The sequence below is a fragment of the Mus pahari genome, chromosome 16 (assembly GCF_900095145.1).
Source record: "Mus pahari chromosome 16, PAHARI_EIJ_v1.1, whole genome shotgun sequence".
Lineage (NCBI taxonomy): Eukaryota > Metazoa > Chordata > Mammalia > Rodentia > Muridae > Mus > Mus pahari.
Window position 1 is genome coordinate 7,088,655 of NC_034605.1, and position 17,388 is coordinate 7,106,042.

Consider the following 17,388-nt stretch of genomic DNA (forward strand, 5'->3'; position numbering starts at 1 on the left):
AAAACCATTGTGCCCTACTTGGTGGCTTTGAATGGCTTGGTGGTTGCAGAGCACTTGTGTTTGCGGAGCACAGGGAGTACGGACAGCCACTCGGCACTTGTGCAAACAGACAATCCTGGAGCATCACGTACACAGTGCTCTTCTATACTTCAGCAAAGTTCACACGTCCATGTTCACATAGCCAGTACCTCACAGTCAAGTCATAACGTGCTAGAGCCATGCTCCAAGTCAGCCTCAAGTCCGACACCAGCAAGTGTTCTAACAGCTGAATGACAATAAAGGTACAGGAAATGCCCACGACCTAGTTATGCCTGGGGTGGGAGCAAAGCTATAGAATAGAATATATGATAATTCCATTGTTTAATAGACTCTGTGGACATGGTGTGAAGGGTCAGAGTTAGCTTGTAGCAGTCAGGCCTCTCCTACCACGTGGGTTTCTGGGCATGAACTCAGGCCATAGAGCTTGATGGCAGGTACTTTACCCTCAGAGTCTCACTGGCCCACAGTTAAGTCTTTAAAGAAAATAAGGACCATATTATTTTTGCAATCAGAAGAAAAAAAAGTCAGTGTCAATTACTTCCACGCATAGTAGTACTGTTTAAATGATTTTTAATACAAGAACCCCGATTTTATCCAAAAGACATAAAATGCTGAGGTACCACCACATAAAGACCAAAGGAGATGGTCACTTTTTGTTCAGTTCTGAATATTTGGCACAAGGGAGCTTGTTTGTCCAGCATAGTATTATAAAATAAACACAATGTCCAACTTTATTACTCAGTCTCAGCCTTCCTTCAAGTTCTTCTAAGATATACAGTGGTTTGAGGATAGAGGCCCCAGTTCATCACCAGCATGTAAGAAACAAGAGGAACCAGTGTGGAGGACACCATTGTGGTTTGATTTTTAAAAATACACTTGACAATGACATTGGTCATTCGGACAAAATTTGCTGAGAGGTAACTGCACTAAATACTATGAACAAAAAAGGTTTGTAATCATCACTGCTTGACTGAATCATAAAGAATAAGTAAGAATAGAGTGAGGGAGAAGAGCAAGAAATAAAGGTATGTAAAGAAAAAGGAGTCCATACAAGAAAGCAAAAGGGATGGTCAAACTGGGGTGACATCGAGTGTCCTGGGCAACAGAACAGGGCCCTGAGGAGCAAAGAGAAGTCGCGCTCTTAGGACTCAGCCTGCTCTCTGCACCAAGTTACAGAAGCTTTGCAAATGAGGAGTGGGAAAAGCTACCTGGAAACCTACCATCTTCCAACTCAAGAAAATAATTCTACTAGAGAGGACAGCAGGTGGCCCTGCTGTTGAAGCACTACTCACTTCGGTTTCAGGGCACAGAGAAATCAACCTTGACTAACCAGAAACGTCTCCCTGATGGCTAGCTTACATAGTATCAGAAGGTGCTATGCAGGGGGAACGAAAGCCATTAGTGGTCTTTCTCAGCACTAGACCCTGCATTCTAGAACGCTGACCTGCTGGCAAGATGCACCCACTGGTGTAATAGTGGCATGACAGCTACATATGTAACCAACTGCACTCTGAGCAGACACAGGTCTTTTCTNCAGGAGGGACAATTTTCATGCCTGTTTTTGTAAATATGCTCCAAAGCTGGGAGTAGGTCATAGGACTGTGGAGGTCATAGGTCTGGGGACTTGGNGGAAACTATTGTTAATTAGCTAAATTGTAATGCTGTCAAACTGTGTTCTAAATACTTAAGTTTATACTCATATATTTATATTGCTTTCTGTTTGGTTAGAGAAGATTCTTTTGGCAGTGGGTATGGAAACTCGTAACTGCTTAAAGTACCAAATTTAAATTAAGAACAGGACATTTATATCAATCTTCTACCAAAGGTTTAGGGAACTTCAAGAGGAGGGGATGGAGAGAATGTAAGGGCTGGTAGATGGGGAGAAAAGCTTAGAAATGCTGACGCTGAACATGACATGGCTGCTGTACATATCAACTCATAGCAGTTACGGTTGTCTGAACAAAAATAAAGCAATCAAAATTACAGCCTGCATATGGAGCGGCCCTTAAGGACCCAGGCAAAGCTGAGGAACTAGTGGTAGTTGGCAGCTGCTGAGGAAGGAAAGTTACTCTGCTTTGAGGACATGGGATGGGATGCTTCTGCCCCAGTGGATGGCCACATACTCATGGACACATGGGAAACATTAACTCAACTCTGAGGATTACTAATAATCAACAGTCAAAAGGACCCGAAGGTGGGTGGGAGGCAGATGGGATGAGGCACTACAGAGCTGGAGGGAGGTGGCAGATGATGGATATGGTCAACGCACACAGTATTAGTGCATAGAACTTTCAAAGAATAGAAAGCATTCTCTAAAAAAGAAGCTATAGAAGTTCCTTGAGTAGAAACCAGGATGCAGTGGGCCAAAGGGTTCAAACAGGGTAAGGAGATCTGAAGGGGTGTTCTTAGATTTCCCTGACAGACTGAAGCCTGGGGAAGGCATGGGTTCAGCATGCAAAGATGAGGCTGAAAGAAAAACAAGAGAAAAAGGAAAATACAGTTGAGAGTCGAGGAACAGGAGAGAGAGAGAGGCCCGAGAGCAAGTGGGAGTTGTAGGCTGATAAGAGGCACAGGAAGAGACTGACCCTTAAGGGTTGGTAAGGATGCTGCTCCAAGGTCTTTCTTAGAGCCTGGAAGGCAGGCTGAGAGGGGATATGACGTGACATTCTGGAACCCCACAGAACAAATCTGAACAGACAGGCCAACAAGGCTTGCCAGTACTGTGTGCAGAACTGAAGCTACACTGTAAGAAAAAAGGGTAAAGGTCATCCTTTGTGATATGGGGATCCATTTTACAAACTCCTGAGGCAGGTATGGAAAAGGCGAAGAAACAAGTTATTCCATGTATCTAAAATCTTTATGCAAGTATCTGAGTCTACCACTGGATAGACAGGAAACAGAGAATGTAAATGATGTAACAGGAGGTCTAAACGTTCTATCCCTACGCATCTATTGTTTTATAAAGAACTGAACTGTGAGCAGGTTGATCTTTAGTGAGAATTATAATCAGATAGTAGCCGAAAGGTTGCCATGGTACAGCTAAATTATCTCTGCCTGTCACAGGTTAAGAACATTTAAATTCTGGAAGTTCACATCAGCTTTTTTTTTTTTTTTTTCAGATAACAAATCTTAAGTACCTTCCTATATTCATTCAATTAGTGATGTTGGGCCTTGATAAAGCTGTGGAGAGAAACTTTCCAACTATCATTCAAATCATATCTAAAAAGGTGGTCATAAATATTTTAAAACCTAAGTGAACTAATAAGACCTAGACCCATTAAGGATAAGATCTTTTACAACAAATTAAATAAAACAATTTATTGAAGTCTGGACTCCAGATAAGCTAGATTTACTGGCTGACCTTTTATTCATTTAAGGAACAAAATTAGCTCTAATTGCATTAGAATGGAATTCAGTAAATTTTCCTCAGCCCTCTAATGTGGCATCCCTATAAGAACTGCTGTAATTGTTTACAAGCAAGATGGAGATGCTTTGATTGTAATCTTTCCACTTGTTTTACTGGGTCATAAAAGCATTTCCCCAAACCCAAAGCTGGTTGTTCTGACAGCAGACTAGTTTTTCTCTTAAATACGTGTACTACATTTTTGGTGTTTGAGAGCAAACTACAATGCTCCAGAAGAAGAAGTTAAAGTTAGACTTCATCATAATCCTAGGTTGGCGAAAAGAAGAGTAATGTAATACATGAAGACCAGAGATTTCCAGAAAAACCAAAAGCAAACAACCAAAAACCCAGATACAGTTGAGGATCCAAATAATCAGCCGTCTAACTGGCGGCTTGTGACGAGGGAGCTGAGACAACCTAGGAGCCCAAAGAAGACAGGCCCTCACAGGCCCCTGAGTAAGTCAGCCAGGAAAGCCCCAGGAACAGTGCTTAGCATTAAAGACGTCCGCACAGACAGCAGACGTGCAGCTTGGTCTTCATGTAGATCCTGAACAACTAGAGCGGGGCTATCCCAAAGCCGTGGCCTGTCTGTGGGATACGGTCTTGCTGGGCTGCCTTGTCTGGCCTCAGTGGGAGAGGAAGCGCCTAGCCTCATGGACACTTCAAGTGCCACGGTGGGGGATACCTGGGGATGGGGGGGACACCAGCACAGAGGAGAAGGGAGGCGGGAATGGAGGGAAGGATTGTGGGAGGGAGTGACTGGGAGGGGGACTGATGAATAAGTTAAAAAAAAAATTAAATTAAATAAATAAAAAAAAAGAGGTCATTTTAATGTTGCAAGCACAGTCTTTTTAAAATTCAAACTGCATTTACAAAATCTAAATATGGTCAGTCTTAGGACTTGCCACTGCTTCTGTTATACCGTAAGGCCTGGGAAACACCTAGGGGATGTCTGTTTCCATAGTAATTTCCCTAGGGCAGGGCAAAAGAAAGACAACTCATGGTACCTCAATTAAAAATCAAAATCAAAATCAAAACCAGTTTTTTTGTGAAAGGGGAAAATATTAAAATCAGAAAATCCAGAGGCCTTCACTGCCTGAAGGGCCATGCAGCGTACTACTGAACATTGGTGCTGAAGGGCTGTGCTGTACAAAGGCTTCTTCTCTCCTGTCCTGCCTGCCTTTCTCTAATGACCACAAAAGGCATCTGCTCCTCTTGCCTGTCTTGCCCCATACTGTGGTGAGAGTCTACCTTCCTTCTGGAGTTCCCGTCTGCCCACTGCACAGCACAGGCTGGCCTCAAACTTGCAGTTATCCGCCTGCCTCATTCCTCTAGCACAAGGAATTACAAGCATGTCTGCCATGTGTACTGTCCCTAGCTACATTTTAAAACAGATGTTTATTTCCCTTGAAAGTATTGCTAAATGGTTATTTTTGTATTTCCTTATTTTGTATGGCTATTCTATTTCTCTTGTCAAAAGTTTGGCAATAGAAAGACAAGTATCTAGACCTATTTTATGTTTCAAAATACCAAGCCTTCCACTTTTTGATCAATAAGCTTCAGCTCTAACTTTCACAGTGTATGAAACTGAGAAACAACAACTATTACAAGTCCCCACTTATGCGAACTTGTAGCAAGCCCAGGGCGGCCTAGGCAGGAGTGCATCTGTTTCAGCCCCTCAGTCAGGAGCGGGCTGGAGAAGGAAGAAACCCTCTGCAGTGGAGGAATCTGCCAGTCACTGCCAGAAACCAAGGATCAGCAGAATGAAGTCGCCAGTAGTTAAGCAGCCCCTAGTACCTCAAACCCAACCAGAAAACTGGGTGGCAGCCCCTAGTACCTCAAACCCAACCAGAAAACTGGGTGAGGCTGTGAAACAGAATTCCTGGTGCAACCCATGCAAACTCTCAGAGGAACTGTGTTCTCACTGGGAGCAGACATGGTTGTCTGACAGGCCTTGGACGGAGGGAGGAGTTGAGGAGGGAGGTTCCTGAATTCCTCATCAGGAGCCTAGCAAAAGGAAAAGGGCAGACACTTAAAGCTGGGTCACATGGCTGCAGTTCAGGGTCAGCCTAGGCCACTTAGAGAGATCTTATGTGGGGGTGGGCTGGAAGGCGTAAGATACTCCCTCTAGCTATCTGTGATAGCACAGCTTTAAGGGGGCATTTGCAAAATGTGAGGAAGAATGGTTATTCTCCATCAGTAGTCACCCTCAAAGTTTGTACAGATTTATATTACGTTTTCATTAATACTTTACAATGACAATATGGAAAATTATCTTTTTCTATGAGACATAACTGAATTTTGAATTATATAAATATTCAGATGTTTAAACGTAGAAAACCTACAGGCACTATTCTGCCATGTTTCTTTCTTGACAAGTTTGTTTGTTTGGGACAGGTCTTACTTTACAGCTCTGACTGGCCTGCATTTGCTAGGCAGACCAGGCTAGCATCAAATGCACAGAAATCCTCCCAGAGTGCACCACCATACACAGCGTCTCTCTGTGAAGAGACTGAGTCCCTAACAAACCCTGCCGTGTTACTCTGCTCTGTGTTCCTCAGGAAGGACTAGGACGATGCCACCAGCTAGCCATCCCCTCCAAAGCAGGCCAGCACACAGGAAGGTCAGGGTGACAAACGCAGGACAGCGGTGCTGTCTCTGAGTACCATGCATTGCTTGTCACACCTGCGGGGGAACCCCAGGATCCTGACCAGTAGAGCTCTAGGCTCCTGGGCAAGCTGACAGGCCAGCACGACCTTGAACCCAGACCCTGCAGCAGTGGCCTTGAACGCGTGGCTTCCTCAGTCACACAGCTGAGACTGTAGTTTTGGGTCAGTGCTTCTGTTTCCTCTCCAGTGTGGACTGGAGGGAACTCTGGGGGTCTTTGAGAAGCTGCAGGAAGGGTACTAGCGTCCTAGAACCCTCTACAAGACAGTTTTGAGGGACGGGAGACTAAGGACAACAACTGCTGCTGCCTTGCTATGAGGAGCACTAACAGAGAACAGAGGACCCTCTCTAACCACAAAGTACTTTTGTGGATCAAGGGCAGAAGACCAAAGTTTTTCAAGACTTAGAAATTAAATGTTGTCTTAAGGATCTTCTGTCAAAAAGGGTATAATTTAAACCTTGTAAAGATTTTTCTTTCTCTCATAATTTCAAAAGACTTGATCCTTCAGCAATAAACACCCCCCCACACACAGACATGAGGAATACACAGATTCTCTTGTTTTTGAATATCCATGTGCTCATTAATTTTACCTTAAAAGAGTATAAGCCGGCCCCCAGGTGTACAGACAATAAGTTGACACATACTGATGTGACTCCACACTTTCCATCACTTAGCCATGGAACAAGGTATGTACAGGGAAGTTCCTCATGTGCCACCATAAAAGACGGATAGAATTTGAAGGCTACCCACAACTTGCATGCCATAACACTCTTTTTAATTTTTACTTAGACATTTTATGTGTGTGGGCACATGGGTGCAGGCCCTCTGGAACTGGAGCCACAGGTGATGGCAAGTCACCTGCTGTTCATGCAAAGAACATGGTCCTCTGCTGGTGCAGCGGGTGCTCCTCATTGCTGAACCAACCCTATAGCTCCACACAAGAGTTTGTTAAGTTTTTCAGTCATTTATAACCAGAAAAACCATTCTTAGCTTACAGGCCATACAAAAGCAAGCAGGTCATACAGATTCAGTAGGCTGAAAATGGCTCATGAGCTGCAGTTTATCAAGTCCTAACTTAGATCTATCTTCCCATCCCTGAAAAATATTCACTGATTTTCTATTTATATGAAGTTTTGGTTAACTTGAGCCCCTGCCTCCCTCTGATTTTAATTTGACGTGCAATGTGTTACACTTGATGCCTGCTTTGGTGGAATAGTTAACTGTCCAAGTAACGTGGCAGTTGTTTTCTAGGCATCCACAAGTCACAGGTTATGTAACACTACTTCTGAGGGTAACCTGTCTAGAACCCAGGCTATCCCAATCTCCCTCAAGCTGGACATTTTGTTCCCGAGTAATAGGGTCCAGTCCTTGCTTCCTCCTATCTCTTAGGAATAGGAATGATTTATTGAAAGGTGAAAACAGAACAGCCAGCCAACAGAATTACCAACAGGCGCTTCAGGGCAGAGATGAGTGTAACCAGCAATGCCTTTTTAAATCTTAATTCTCTAAAGGGAAGAAACCAAGCTTCTGTGTGAGAGGTACGACGGCTGGTGAGCTATGGAGAAAATAAATATGAATTTGTAAAACTATCTTTTGAATGATGATAAGTTCAAGCAGAATTCACACAGTTTTGAAGATCTTCTGTTTAGCAGTAAGAGCCCACCTGCCATCTACGTCTGTACGAGCAGAGCAGAGAGTGATGTGGAACTCAGAGAATGTCGGGGAGACTAAGAACCACCTGGACTCTGGCTTTCAGCTCTACCTCTCGAGCATAGGCTTTTGGAAAGCCGATGTTGGCCTCTATCTTACCCCATCATAATCCGGAGGGACTTCTTTACTGAAGAACATTTGGCATCAAGAGAGCAGTAGATAGAATATGCATGCTCTACAATGAAGTGAACTGACAACTGTGATCTCCTGCACCGTAAACCCTGTCACAGGTCCAGGTCTGGGGAGATCACAGGCCCTGGGTGGGGTGGTAGGGCTCTCCCACTGTCAAAAGGCCTTGTAAATTTTCGTGTTTACACCCATGGGTAAGTACTGCTCTGTCAGGAACGAATGGCTAATGGAGGTGTCTAGTAAGGTATCAAAGCAGAGGCTGGTCAGCTCTCCCAGCATCTTCCACAGTACCCATGGCTCCTTCCCGCATCTCCATCCAGCCCCCTACCCTCAACTTCTCCCTCCCAAGGGCCAGGCTTCTGCTTGGCTTCCCTCAGCCCGATGCCTATATAACTCAGTTGTGGTGGCTAAGCAGCTCCCCTGGTCTCTTGGTCAGGAGTAGCCTCCCTTGCTCAGGGTCTGGGTTAGTCTGGTGGCCATGTTCAGTATGGAGTCTTCCCTCTGCCTGCCTTCTCCCTCATATCTACAATAGAAGTCTTCCCCATACTTGAGGAATAGGCAAGGCCTCCTCCCTTCCTTTATTTCAGTTCTTCACCCACTCTCACCCTTGGTCAGGGAAGCTTCTTTCTGTAGTGGGCAGCAGTCAGCACAGAGACTTATAACTCATCCAAGTGATGACAAGAAGTCACTGAGCCCTAAGGGAGCCATCGACATCACATGTACCCCTCCCCACCAAGGCCTATGGAGCATTGTGGAAGAGGTGGAGAGAGGACCTAAGAGCTGCATGATGTGGGCTATGAAAGGCAGCGGCTGCACTCACTCACAAGCTCAGGGCACTCCTGCCAGCATTCCAGGTCAGAAGAGGAGGTGCTCACTAGGCTGCACCCAGAGCTGAGGAGCCACTGTCAGTTGACTGCTGGGGCAGGAGTGTCATTTTTCTTTGTGGGTAAGGCAGCAGGTAGGCTGCTTTTGCTCCTGTGGATGGCCCCAAGCCCATGCACATGAAAGCAGCTGTACCTGGCCTGTGGGCTACACAAAGGAAACAGAACAAAGGATGAGGATGAGAGGGAGGGAGGCGGGGCTCTGAGCAAGTATGATGGCACTGGGTTGCATGTGATCAGACTGCATTGCATATGTGTATTAAACTGTTGAAGAAGAAATAAAAATAGTAAATGAAAATTTCAGTAAAAAAGCAAAACTTTCAGGTTTGTCTTGTTCTGGTTCTGGAGATAGGGCCTTGCTATTGTAGACCAGGTTGGCTTTGAATTCTTGACTATCCGGCTTCATTCTCTCAAGTGCTCAAGTCCTAGATAGTTACCATCATGCTCAGTAAGCACTGTGGCCTTTATTCAATAAATATCCTTAAGTCTTCCTCCCACTTTTATGCTGAACCTGAGCAGAAACTCAATGTCCCCGTGCCTTCTCTATGATATCTGACTGCTTTTGAAGCAAACTGCTCTACTTTCACATTTACTGGGAAAAAAGTAAAATGATATAAATAATAAACTCATGAATTCCACTGAAATGCCACACACAGAGCAAGTATTTCAAGATGACTTACTGTATTGGGAGTCTCTGAGAACACTGTAGGTCTTAATGCTTCCTCAAAGGACGAGTGAAGGAAAACAATTCCTTTAAAGAAAAATGGGCCTTTGTGCAGGTATGTGGGGTGCACACACACAGGCAAAATACACATACACATAAAACTTACAAACAATATCAGAAAAAGAAAGACAGCCCAGTAAGATGATTTGTGAAGATTCCTATAAATGGTAAGCCTGAGATTTGCATTCCTCATTTTCTCTTAAGAGCAAATACAACTGAGTCAGTCGATGAATGGGCTCCCGGCTGTCACTCACACACCCTTTCCCTAAGTCAGCAGACATCTTTGTCTTATTGGTACTGGACAAAGCACAGACCACCTCAATCTCTATTCTCTGTCCCAGTGACAGATGACGTACTCTGAGAAGGTCTAACACTGTACTCTTGTGTGTGAAGTGTGTTGGTTAACACACTCACAACACGATCTCTTATTTTGCAGATAGCTAGGACCTCAGATAATCAGCAGTAATACTGCCATACATTAACCTTTAAAAAAGAAAAGATGGGGTGGAGAGTGTGGAATCCTATATGTTAAGCAAAGATAAAGGCATTTACCTGGAGGAAGAAGCCAATAAAACCTGATAGCAGAGAGTTCCTGGTATAGACTCTGTTCATACGTCTGGCAGAGTCCTAATATATTTGGACAGCATGGAGAAGGTAGGTCTCATCGATTCCCAATGTTCATACTTACATCTTGTCCTGGCCAGCACCAACTCGAAGAGTCAACCTGGGGATAACTGGACTTGGGGCGGGGATGACAGGCTCCACTTTTATCTGTGGAAATTAGTACATTAGTTAGAAAAAAATTCTCCCGAAAGTATTCCTTCTCTTCTACTTCCCCATTCCACAAACCTAACAAAGCCATTTGAAATGCTGGATACAAAGGCATGGCTAGTGAGTGTTCTGTGTAGATGTGGGTGTGAGGCCAGAGGGAGAAATGGGTGTCTCTCTGGCTCATTCTTCACCTTTTCTGAAGACTGTTCTCTCACTGAAGCGGAATCTCATCAGTCTGAGGGGTACGGGTGTCTGTCCAACGACATTCAGGGCCGCATGCCTCTGTCTTGCCTCCCTGCAAGCTCTTGGTGCATGCTACTGGTTCTCTGCTTTTTACTGGGTTCTGGGTATCTAACCTCATGCCCTTATGGTTGAAGTACATCAACTGAGCCTTCTTCCAAAGCCATTCTGTGTTTTTCAATAACTGAAAGCTACTTGACACACAACAAAATCTACAAACTTTTATTACATTATATTAATTGGCAGTTGTTTCTGGCTTATTGATTTGTGTTCATTTCTTTGGTTTTATTGAATTTTTGTATTGTATTATTGTATTGTATTTTGCACACAAACACATTCATAAACATAAAGTGATATCACAGCTTCTGAAAGGTATTTATATAACCACAAGATTTTTATTTGTTTTTAAAGGTTTATTTTATTTTTTATTTTATGTGTATGCCTCGCCTGCATGTATGTTTGTGTGCCACGTGTGTGCCTGGTGCCCGTGGAAGTCAGAAAGGGGTATCAGATCTGTGGAACTGCAGTTACAGACCACTGTGAACCACCATGTGCGTGCTGTGTCCTCTGGAAGAGCTGTCAGTGCTCCTAACCACTGAGCAGTCTCTGGAGCCCCATAACTGCCAGACTGACCCTAACCAAAAAGGCTGCCATGAGATTGTCCCTATACAACAGCATGCACTTAGAGATCTTGATGAATTCAAAACTCACTGTAAATAACATTTGTTTCATTATATCTGAAAGGTAAATACCAAGTATAATTATAGCATTAAGTAGCTCCATTTTGGGCTCACTCTAAGAAAAACTGAAATTTGTGTGTGTGTATGCCATACTTTCTCATTTTAGAAAGGATTTATGGTGAAGGTAATGACACTTGAAAAAGTTGAGGACTTCACAAATATTTGAGCTATTAGTCAGAGCATGACATTACACGGTGCATGACATTACACAGTCTCTTGACAGTTACGATCTTATGGTATAATAAATGTTTTGAGGGCTGGTGAGATGGCTCAGTGGGTAAGAGCATCTGACTGCTCTTCTGAAGGTCCGGAGTTCAAATCCCAGCAACCACATGGTGGCTCACAACCATCCGTAACAAGATCTGACGCCCTCTTCTGGAGTATCTGAAGACAGCTACAGTGTACTTACATATAATAAATAAATAAATCTTAAAAAAAATGTTTTGAATAAACTAGACAGAATTTCTGCAGTCCCAAATTCTTACCTTTTTCAGGAAGTTTTTGGTGGGATAATTCTTTGTCATGTGGGACTATCGCAAGCACTGACATATGTCTAACTTGTCCTGGAATACTGCAAGCCTGTATGCCACTTTAACACTGACATCTGCCTACAAATACTGACTTACATTATGTATAGCCCAAGAATGAAACAGGAATGAAAGCATGTGGGGGCTGTAGGGGAAATGGATATGTAAAGTTCTGTTCAGTGCATTATATCATGCAAGTATTTGTATATATGTATACATATGTCTATATATGTATATATGTCTATATATATGTATATATTCCCTCTATCTGCAGTTCATTTACAAACCTATCATCACATAAGTCTGTCAGACTATTCTCTTGAACACTGAAAAGCATGTAAGGCACAGTCAATAAACATCTGTCAAATTAATGCTTATCTGAACACAGAGCCAACTCCTATCACTTGGTTACTACATTCCTCTTCGAGAATCAACCTAGAGCACTCAATGAGAGTAAGGAACATTTACAAAACTTGTGATCGTATGGAAGCCTTTAGTGCTATTTGTTTATTTGGATATCCTCTTCACTCAAGTCTCACTGAAGCCATGTGTCTTCTTTACTGTTCTTTCTCGGTGTCTACCACAGTGGCATTAAGAAACATTTGAATCCTGAATATGAAGCAAAGATTCCAAACCACCATTTCTTTCAAGATCCTCCCATGATTTCTTTTTTGTTCTTGCTTAGCCAAAAGGTATAAGTATTGAGGCTGGAGGTGGGTGAATTCCTTTATTTCCTGGGAATGTACAAGCCTTTCAGGCCCTAAGTATGAAGCCCATCTTTTCTAGACTTCTTGACACTCTTCTCCCTTCCTTAGCATAATGGACAGAACACCAAGCCTCTTGACTCATAAATTATTCTCATTAAACTCATTGTTTTAAAAAGATTTATTTAATGTATGTGAGTGCACTGTCACTGTCTTCACACTCACCAGAAGAGGGCATCAGATCCCATTACAGATGGTTGTGAGCCACCATGTGGTTGGTGGGAATTGAGCTCAGGACCTCTGGAAGAGCAGTCAGTGCTACTTTTTTTTTTTTTTTCGAGACAGGGTTTCTCTGTGTAGCCCTGGCTGACCTGGAACTCACTCTATAGACCAGGCTGGCCTCGAACTTAGAAATCCTCCTGCCTCTGCCTCCCAAGTGCTGGGATTAAAGGCGTGCACCACCACTGCCTGGCGTCAGTGCTACTTTTAAACGTGCTAAATTATTATCTTAAAAAAAAAAATCTCGTTGTTGCTGGCTAACAACCTTTTGCTATTCTCCTTATTGTCAGTTTCTTCCTTTTTTATTCATTCTGTTTCACTACACAGTCCCTGGCTGGCCGGAACTCATCATGGACACCATACTGGCTTCAAACTCACAGAGATCTGTTCTCCTCTGCCTCCCAAGTGCTGGAATAAAACACCTGCACCACCTCACTTGACAGAGCTTATCTTTTAAAAACAAAGCTGCGCCACTCTGCTGTATAGTCTGCACTGTTTGGCCTGTTTCTTCTCTTTGTGATAGCTGTAACTTAGACTTGTCCAGTATTTTAAGGACTCACCTGAACGCCACCCAACTGATCTTCACAACTCCACAGTGTACGTGTGAAGGGCAGACTCTCCCCATATAACAACTACTCAGAAACAACCCAAGGTTTGCTCAGGGATGCAAAATTAGTAAATATATCATGCAGATCTAAGCTTCCTGACCAAAAAAATCAAAATACAATTCCTTGGGTCATTCTTTGGATCTTCGTCTATGCATATCTTGAATGGAGCTGCTCACTTTCTTTACCAAGGTACCTTATAGTAATTAATTCATAAGCACGCGTATCAGTCCTAGAGTTAGTTGTAAGACAGTTTTTTTTATGGGAGGCTAGTAAATTTATGATTTATTTGGTTTTACCTTTATTCAGCTAAATAGCTGGAATTTTATCATGAATAATCTAACTAGTGACATGAACCAAAACATGGGCTACTCATGACTTACTCTAAAAGTTACATGAAGCCAAGCACAGTGGTACACAACCTTTGATCCCAGCACTTGGGAGAGAGGGGAAGGTGGATCTCTGAAGGTTCAAGGCCAGCACGGTTTACACAGAAAGTTTTAGGAAAGCCAGGGATACAGAGAAAAACCCTGTCTCAAAAACAAACAAACGAACAAACAAACAAACCACTTAAATGATGTGTATAAAACAGGCAAACTAAAGTGGAAATATATAGTCAGATTCAGGATGGTATGAATGTATCTTGAAGGCAGCAACTGATAGAATTTTGCTACCTCAGCTCCAAGTTCATCTGTGGTCATGATACTCAACCTTGCCTACATACCTCTCATAGTAAAACAGGAACTATTAATGAGACTATGAAGCAGACATGATCCAGGACTATCTCAGGCAGCTAGGACAAATGGAAACTCTACCCAGAAAGCAGTCAAATACTTTAATTTCAGTCAAAAAGTGAAGTTCTGTTTGTCTTGAAGAGCAGTCCAGAAGTACAGAGAAAGAGGTGCAAGACCATTTAGCTCAAGAGAAAGAGATTAATAAGGATGCTAATGTTATAAAAAAAGTAAACCTTCTAAGTAAGTTCTCCCTAAATTTGTATGTTAACTCTATCTGAATGTTTTTCAAAATAAAGTAAAAACAGAGATCCTAACTACAAATTAAAAACTATTTCTCTCCAAACCTTGCTGAAAACAACAAACTAAATGATAACAGCGACTAGTCACTTAAGCAACATGAGGGACTTCATCTTTTAATGGCACAAAGCCACATCCTGGGACCAAGGGGAGCTTCTAAGGGTTAAAATAAAAGAACATCACTTTGGAGTAATGTTGCGAATTGGGGTGAGCAGAAGAGCATTTACAGTGGATTACTAAGCTTCCCAATTCACCAAAGAGGTAAAGTCCGGCAATATAAGACTCCTTTGTAGCTAACTAAAAATACATTGTCAGTGGATTTGTCCAGTTTTATGTATAAGCAATACCCCTTTCACCTGAGCTAACACTAGTAGTCATATAAGCCCCTTATTGCCATGTGCTGCATTTTTTTTGCTAATCTTCAAGGATTTAGCTTCTTTGCCATATACCTCAGGGCACCAACTGATAAAGCCCTAACTCTCCATTTTTCCAGGACACCAGCAGTGCGGCCTTGCAAAAAATGAAAATCGCTCAAGAGATTTAAAGGGGAAATTTATTTTTAAAATCCTGACTTGAAGCAAAGAGGTGGATTTTTAAAAAGCTTATCTCTAAAGAATCAGTTTAAATTTAAATTCTATCTTGGAACCCTTTCATGCGTTCCAGCTTTAAAGTTTATCTTTTGACAGGGACTTTCTACAAAGGTAATGGGCAGCTTTGTCAATTTAATCTGTCCAAGTTTATTTATTTATTTTTTAATGTTAAACTCCTTTCATTTAAAAAAAAAAAAAAAAGAGCGAAGAACCTCTACCATGTATGTTCACTGGCTTGGGTAAGCCGGGCTGGCAGGAGCTAGTCTCGTCGTCCACCCGGCAACACTCCTGAAGGAAGCCACATGGGAGCACTTAGCACACATGGTGCTCATGGTGGTTGGTAACCCTGTGCTGTCCTTCTCAGCAATTAAGCTCTTTACATGTGCTCCGTTTTGAAGCAGGCTAACAAAACCCCCATCAGCTATTTGAAACATTCAGAAGACAGTCTGTAGAGGCCTGGCTGTGGCTGAGTGGAGTGAATGCTGTCCAGTGTGGACAGCAAGCTCCCATCCAAGCCCATTCATAGGAGGATGGGCACAGCCTGCAGTAGCTGTATACAAACTCAAACCCACTCACCTAAATGCTTACATTCCCGGCTTCAAGGAAGAGGCAGTGCTGAGAAACAGGGAGGGAACATTCCCCCATTCTACTGCGGTACTTTGTTTACTGCAAACCCTTCATTTCACTATGTATGACAAGCAATGAGGAAAGACTAGAAATAAGACCAAGCTGTTTTAAGAAGGAAGGAAGGAAGGAAGGAAGGAAGGAAGGAAGGAAGGAAGGAAGGAAGGAAGGAAGGAAGGAAGGAGACATGCTGTTGTCCAAAAGAAAAAACTAAGACTGATTCTCTGTTGTATTACACGTCTAACTGGGCCAATGGTGATTTGCAGGTAGATACTAAAGGGCCTGAGGACAAATGAAAGAGTCACTAAAATGTTTAATAGTTCTGATTACTAAAGTCACCAGGCTCTGAGGGCATCACTTTCCTGTTTTTAAATATAGGAAGTTGAACAGGAGCTCATAAGGTTTCGTCAAGGACTGACACTTCAGCAGCCCTTCTGGTCGCCTCACCCATACTCAGCCTTCCTACCGCCCTGTTCAGGAGCATCCTGTGTCCTGGACATGACAGAGTGGAGAGAGACTAACGTGAGCGGGCTGCTGCAGTAGCAAGGCCACGCATAGGATGTGGTGCATGGGCCTGGCCCCTCAGTCCCCCACACTGGGGCTGCCGCTCAGACCTCTCAGTGCACACCTTGCTGAACTGCACAATCAGCAATGCCAAAGCCACAGAGCAGCTTGGAGGGTTAACTCATGGAGAGCCTCCACACAAACACACTCTCAGGTGACAGTGCCAGCGTCACTCCTATCTAGGTTAGCCCATTCATAAACAGCCATTGTCAGCTCAGATAAGACAATTCATTAGTCAGGTCAAAGTTTGAGTATTCTTTTTAAAGTCCCTAAGTTTTCCAGCATAAAATTTTTTTTTGAATTATCCATGGATGATCAACATTGCTAGTTATTTGCAAGAACATTCCAAACTGTTAGTCATCTACACATTTTTAAATAACATAAACCAGTGTTTGCTCAGCATTTTCTATGGGGGGTAGCTTTCATGGTGAGTATTCTTACAGAAGGTATGAAACAAACATTGTTTTCTTTGTTTGCTTGTTTTGAGACAAGGTCTCATATCCCAGTCTGGCTTCAAATAGACTGTGGAAGCAAGGATGACCTGAAGCCTCTAATCCTCCTGCCTCAACCTACTGATTGCTAAGACTAAAGGCAGGGGGTGCAATGCCTAATTTATGCAGTGCTGTGGAGTAGAGCCAAAGCTTTGAATACTAGGCAAGTGCTCTAACAACTGCCTCCAAAGCTGTTTTTAAACAGAAGTAAATGGACAGAGTGATGCTGTCTCTTCCCAAAATGAATGTGAGGTGTAGACAGAGGGAAGGAAGCAAAGACCCCAGAAGATAAGAGAGGGTCATGATGACCATGCAGTGAGTGGTACGGTCGGGATACCTACCAGATTAACTGCCAAAGCCCAGCTTCCAAAAACTGCTGTGGGCCTAGGTTGTGTCTATTTATCTGCAGATGGTAATGCTACCCTTTTGGAGTGACACTCTGCTGTTAAGAGCATACTCAGGTAAGAATATACTGAAATAGAAGAATATGTAGTCCTCAGTCCATGCTGATGGTTCTGCTTTATCTTCTGTTTAAGATTACAGGTAGTTACAGGCATAGTTCATGGTAGAAAGCTCACCATACACCAGGGGCCTGGATCCAAACCCCAGCATTACGAACATGCATATATATATATGCATGTATGAACACAGATACCATATATATATAT

At 43.0% G+C, this 17,388-nt stretch overlaps 1 protein-coding gene across 1 annotated transcript in view; it reads right to left on the reverse strand.

Annotated features, from left to right (window-relative positions):
- Taf3 (TATA-box binding protein associated factor 3) overlaps positions 1-17,388 on the reverse strand; it is a 148,998-nt gene that overhangs the window by 15,324 nt on the left and 116,286 nt on the right. The window contains exon 4 of the mRNA XM_021215323.1: positions 10,243-10,325. Within this exon, the coding sequence (XP_021070982.1) occupies positions 10,243-10,325 (83 nt within the window). The remainder of the gene's footprint in view (positions 1-10,242; positions 10,326-17,388) is intronic.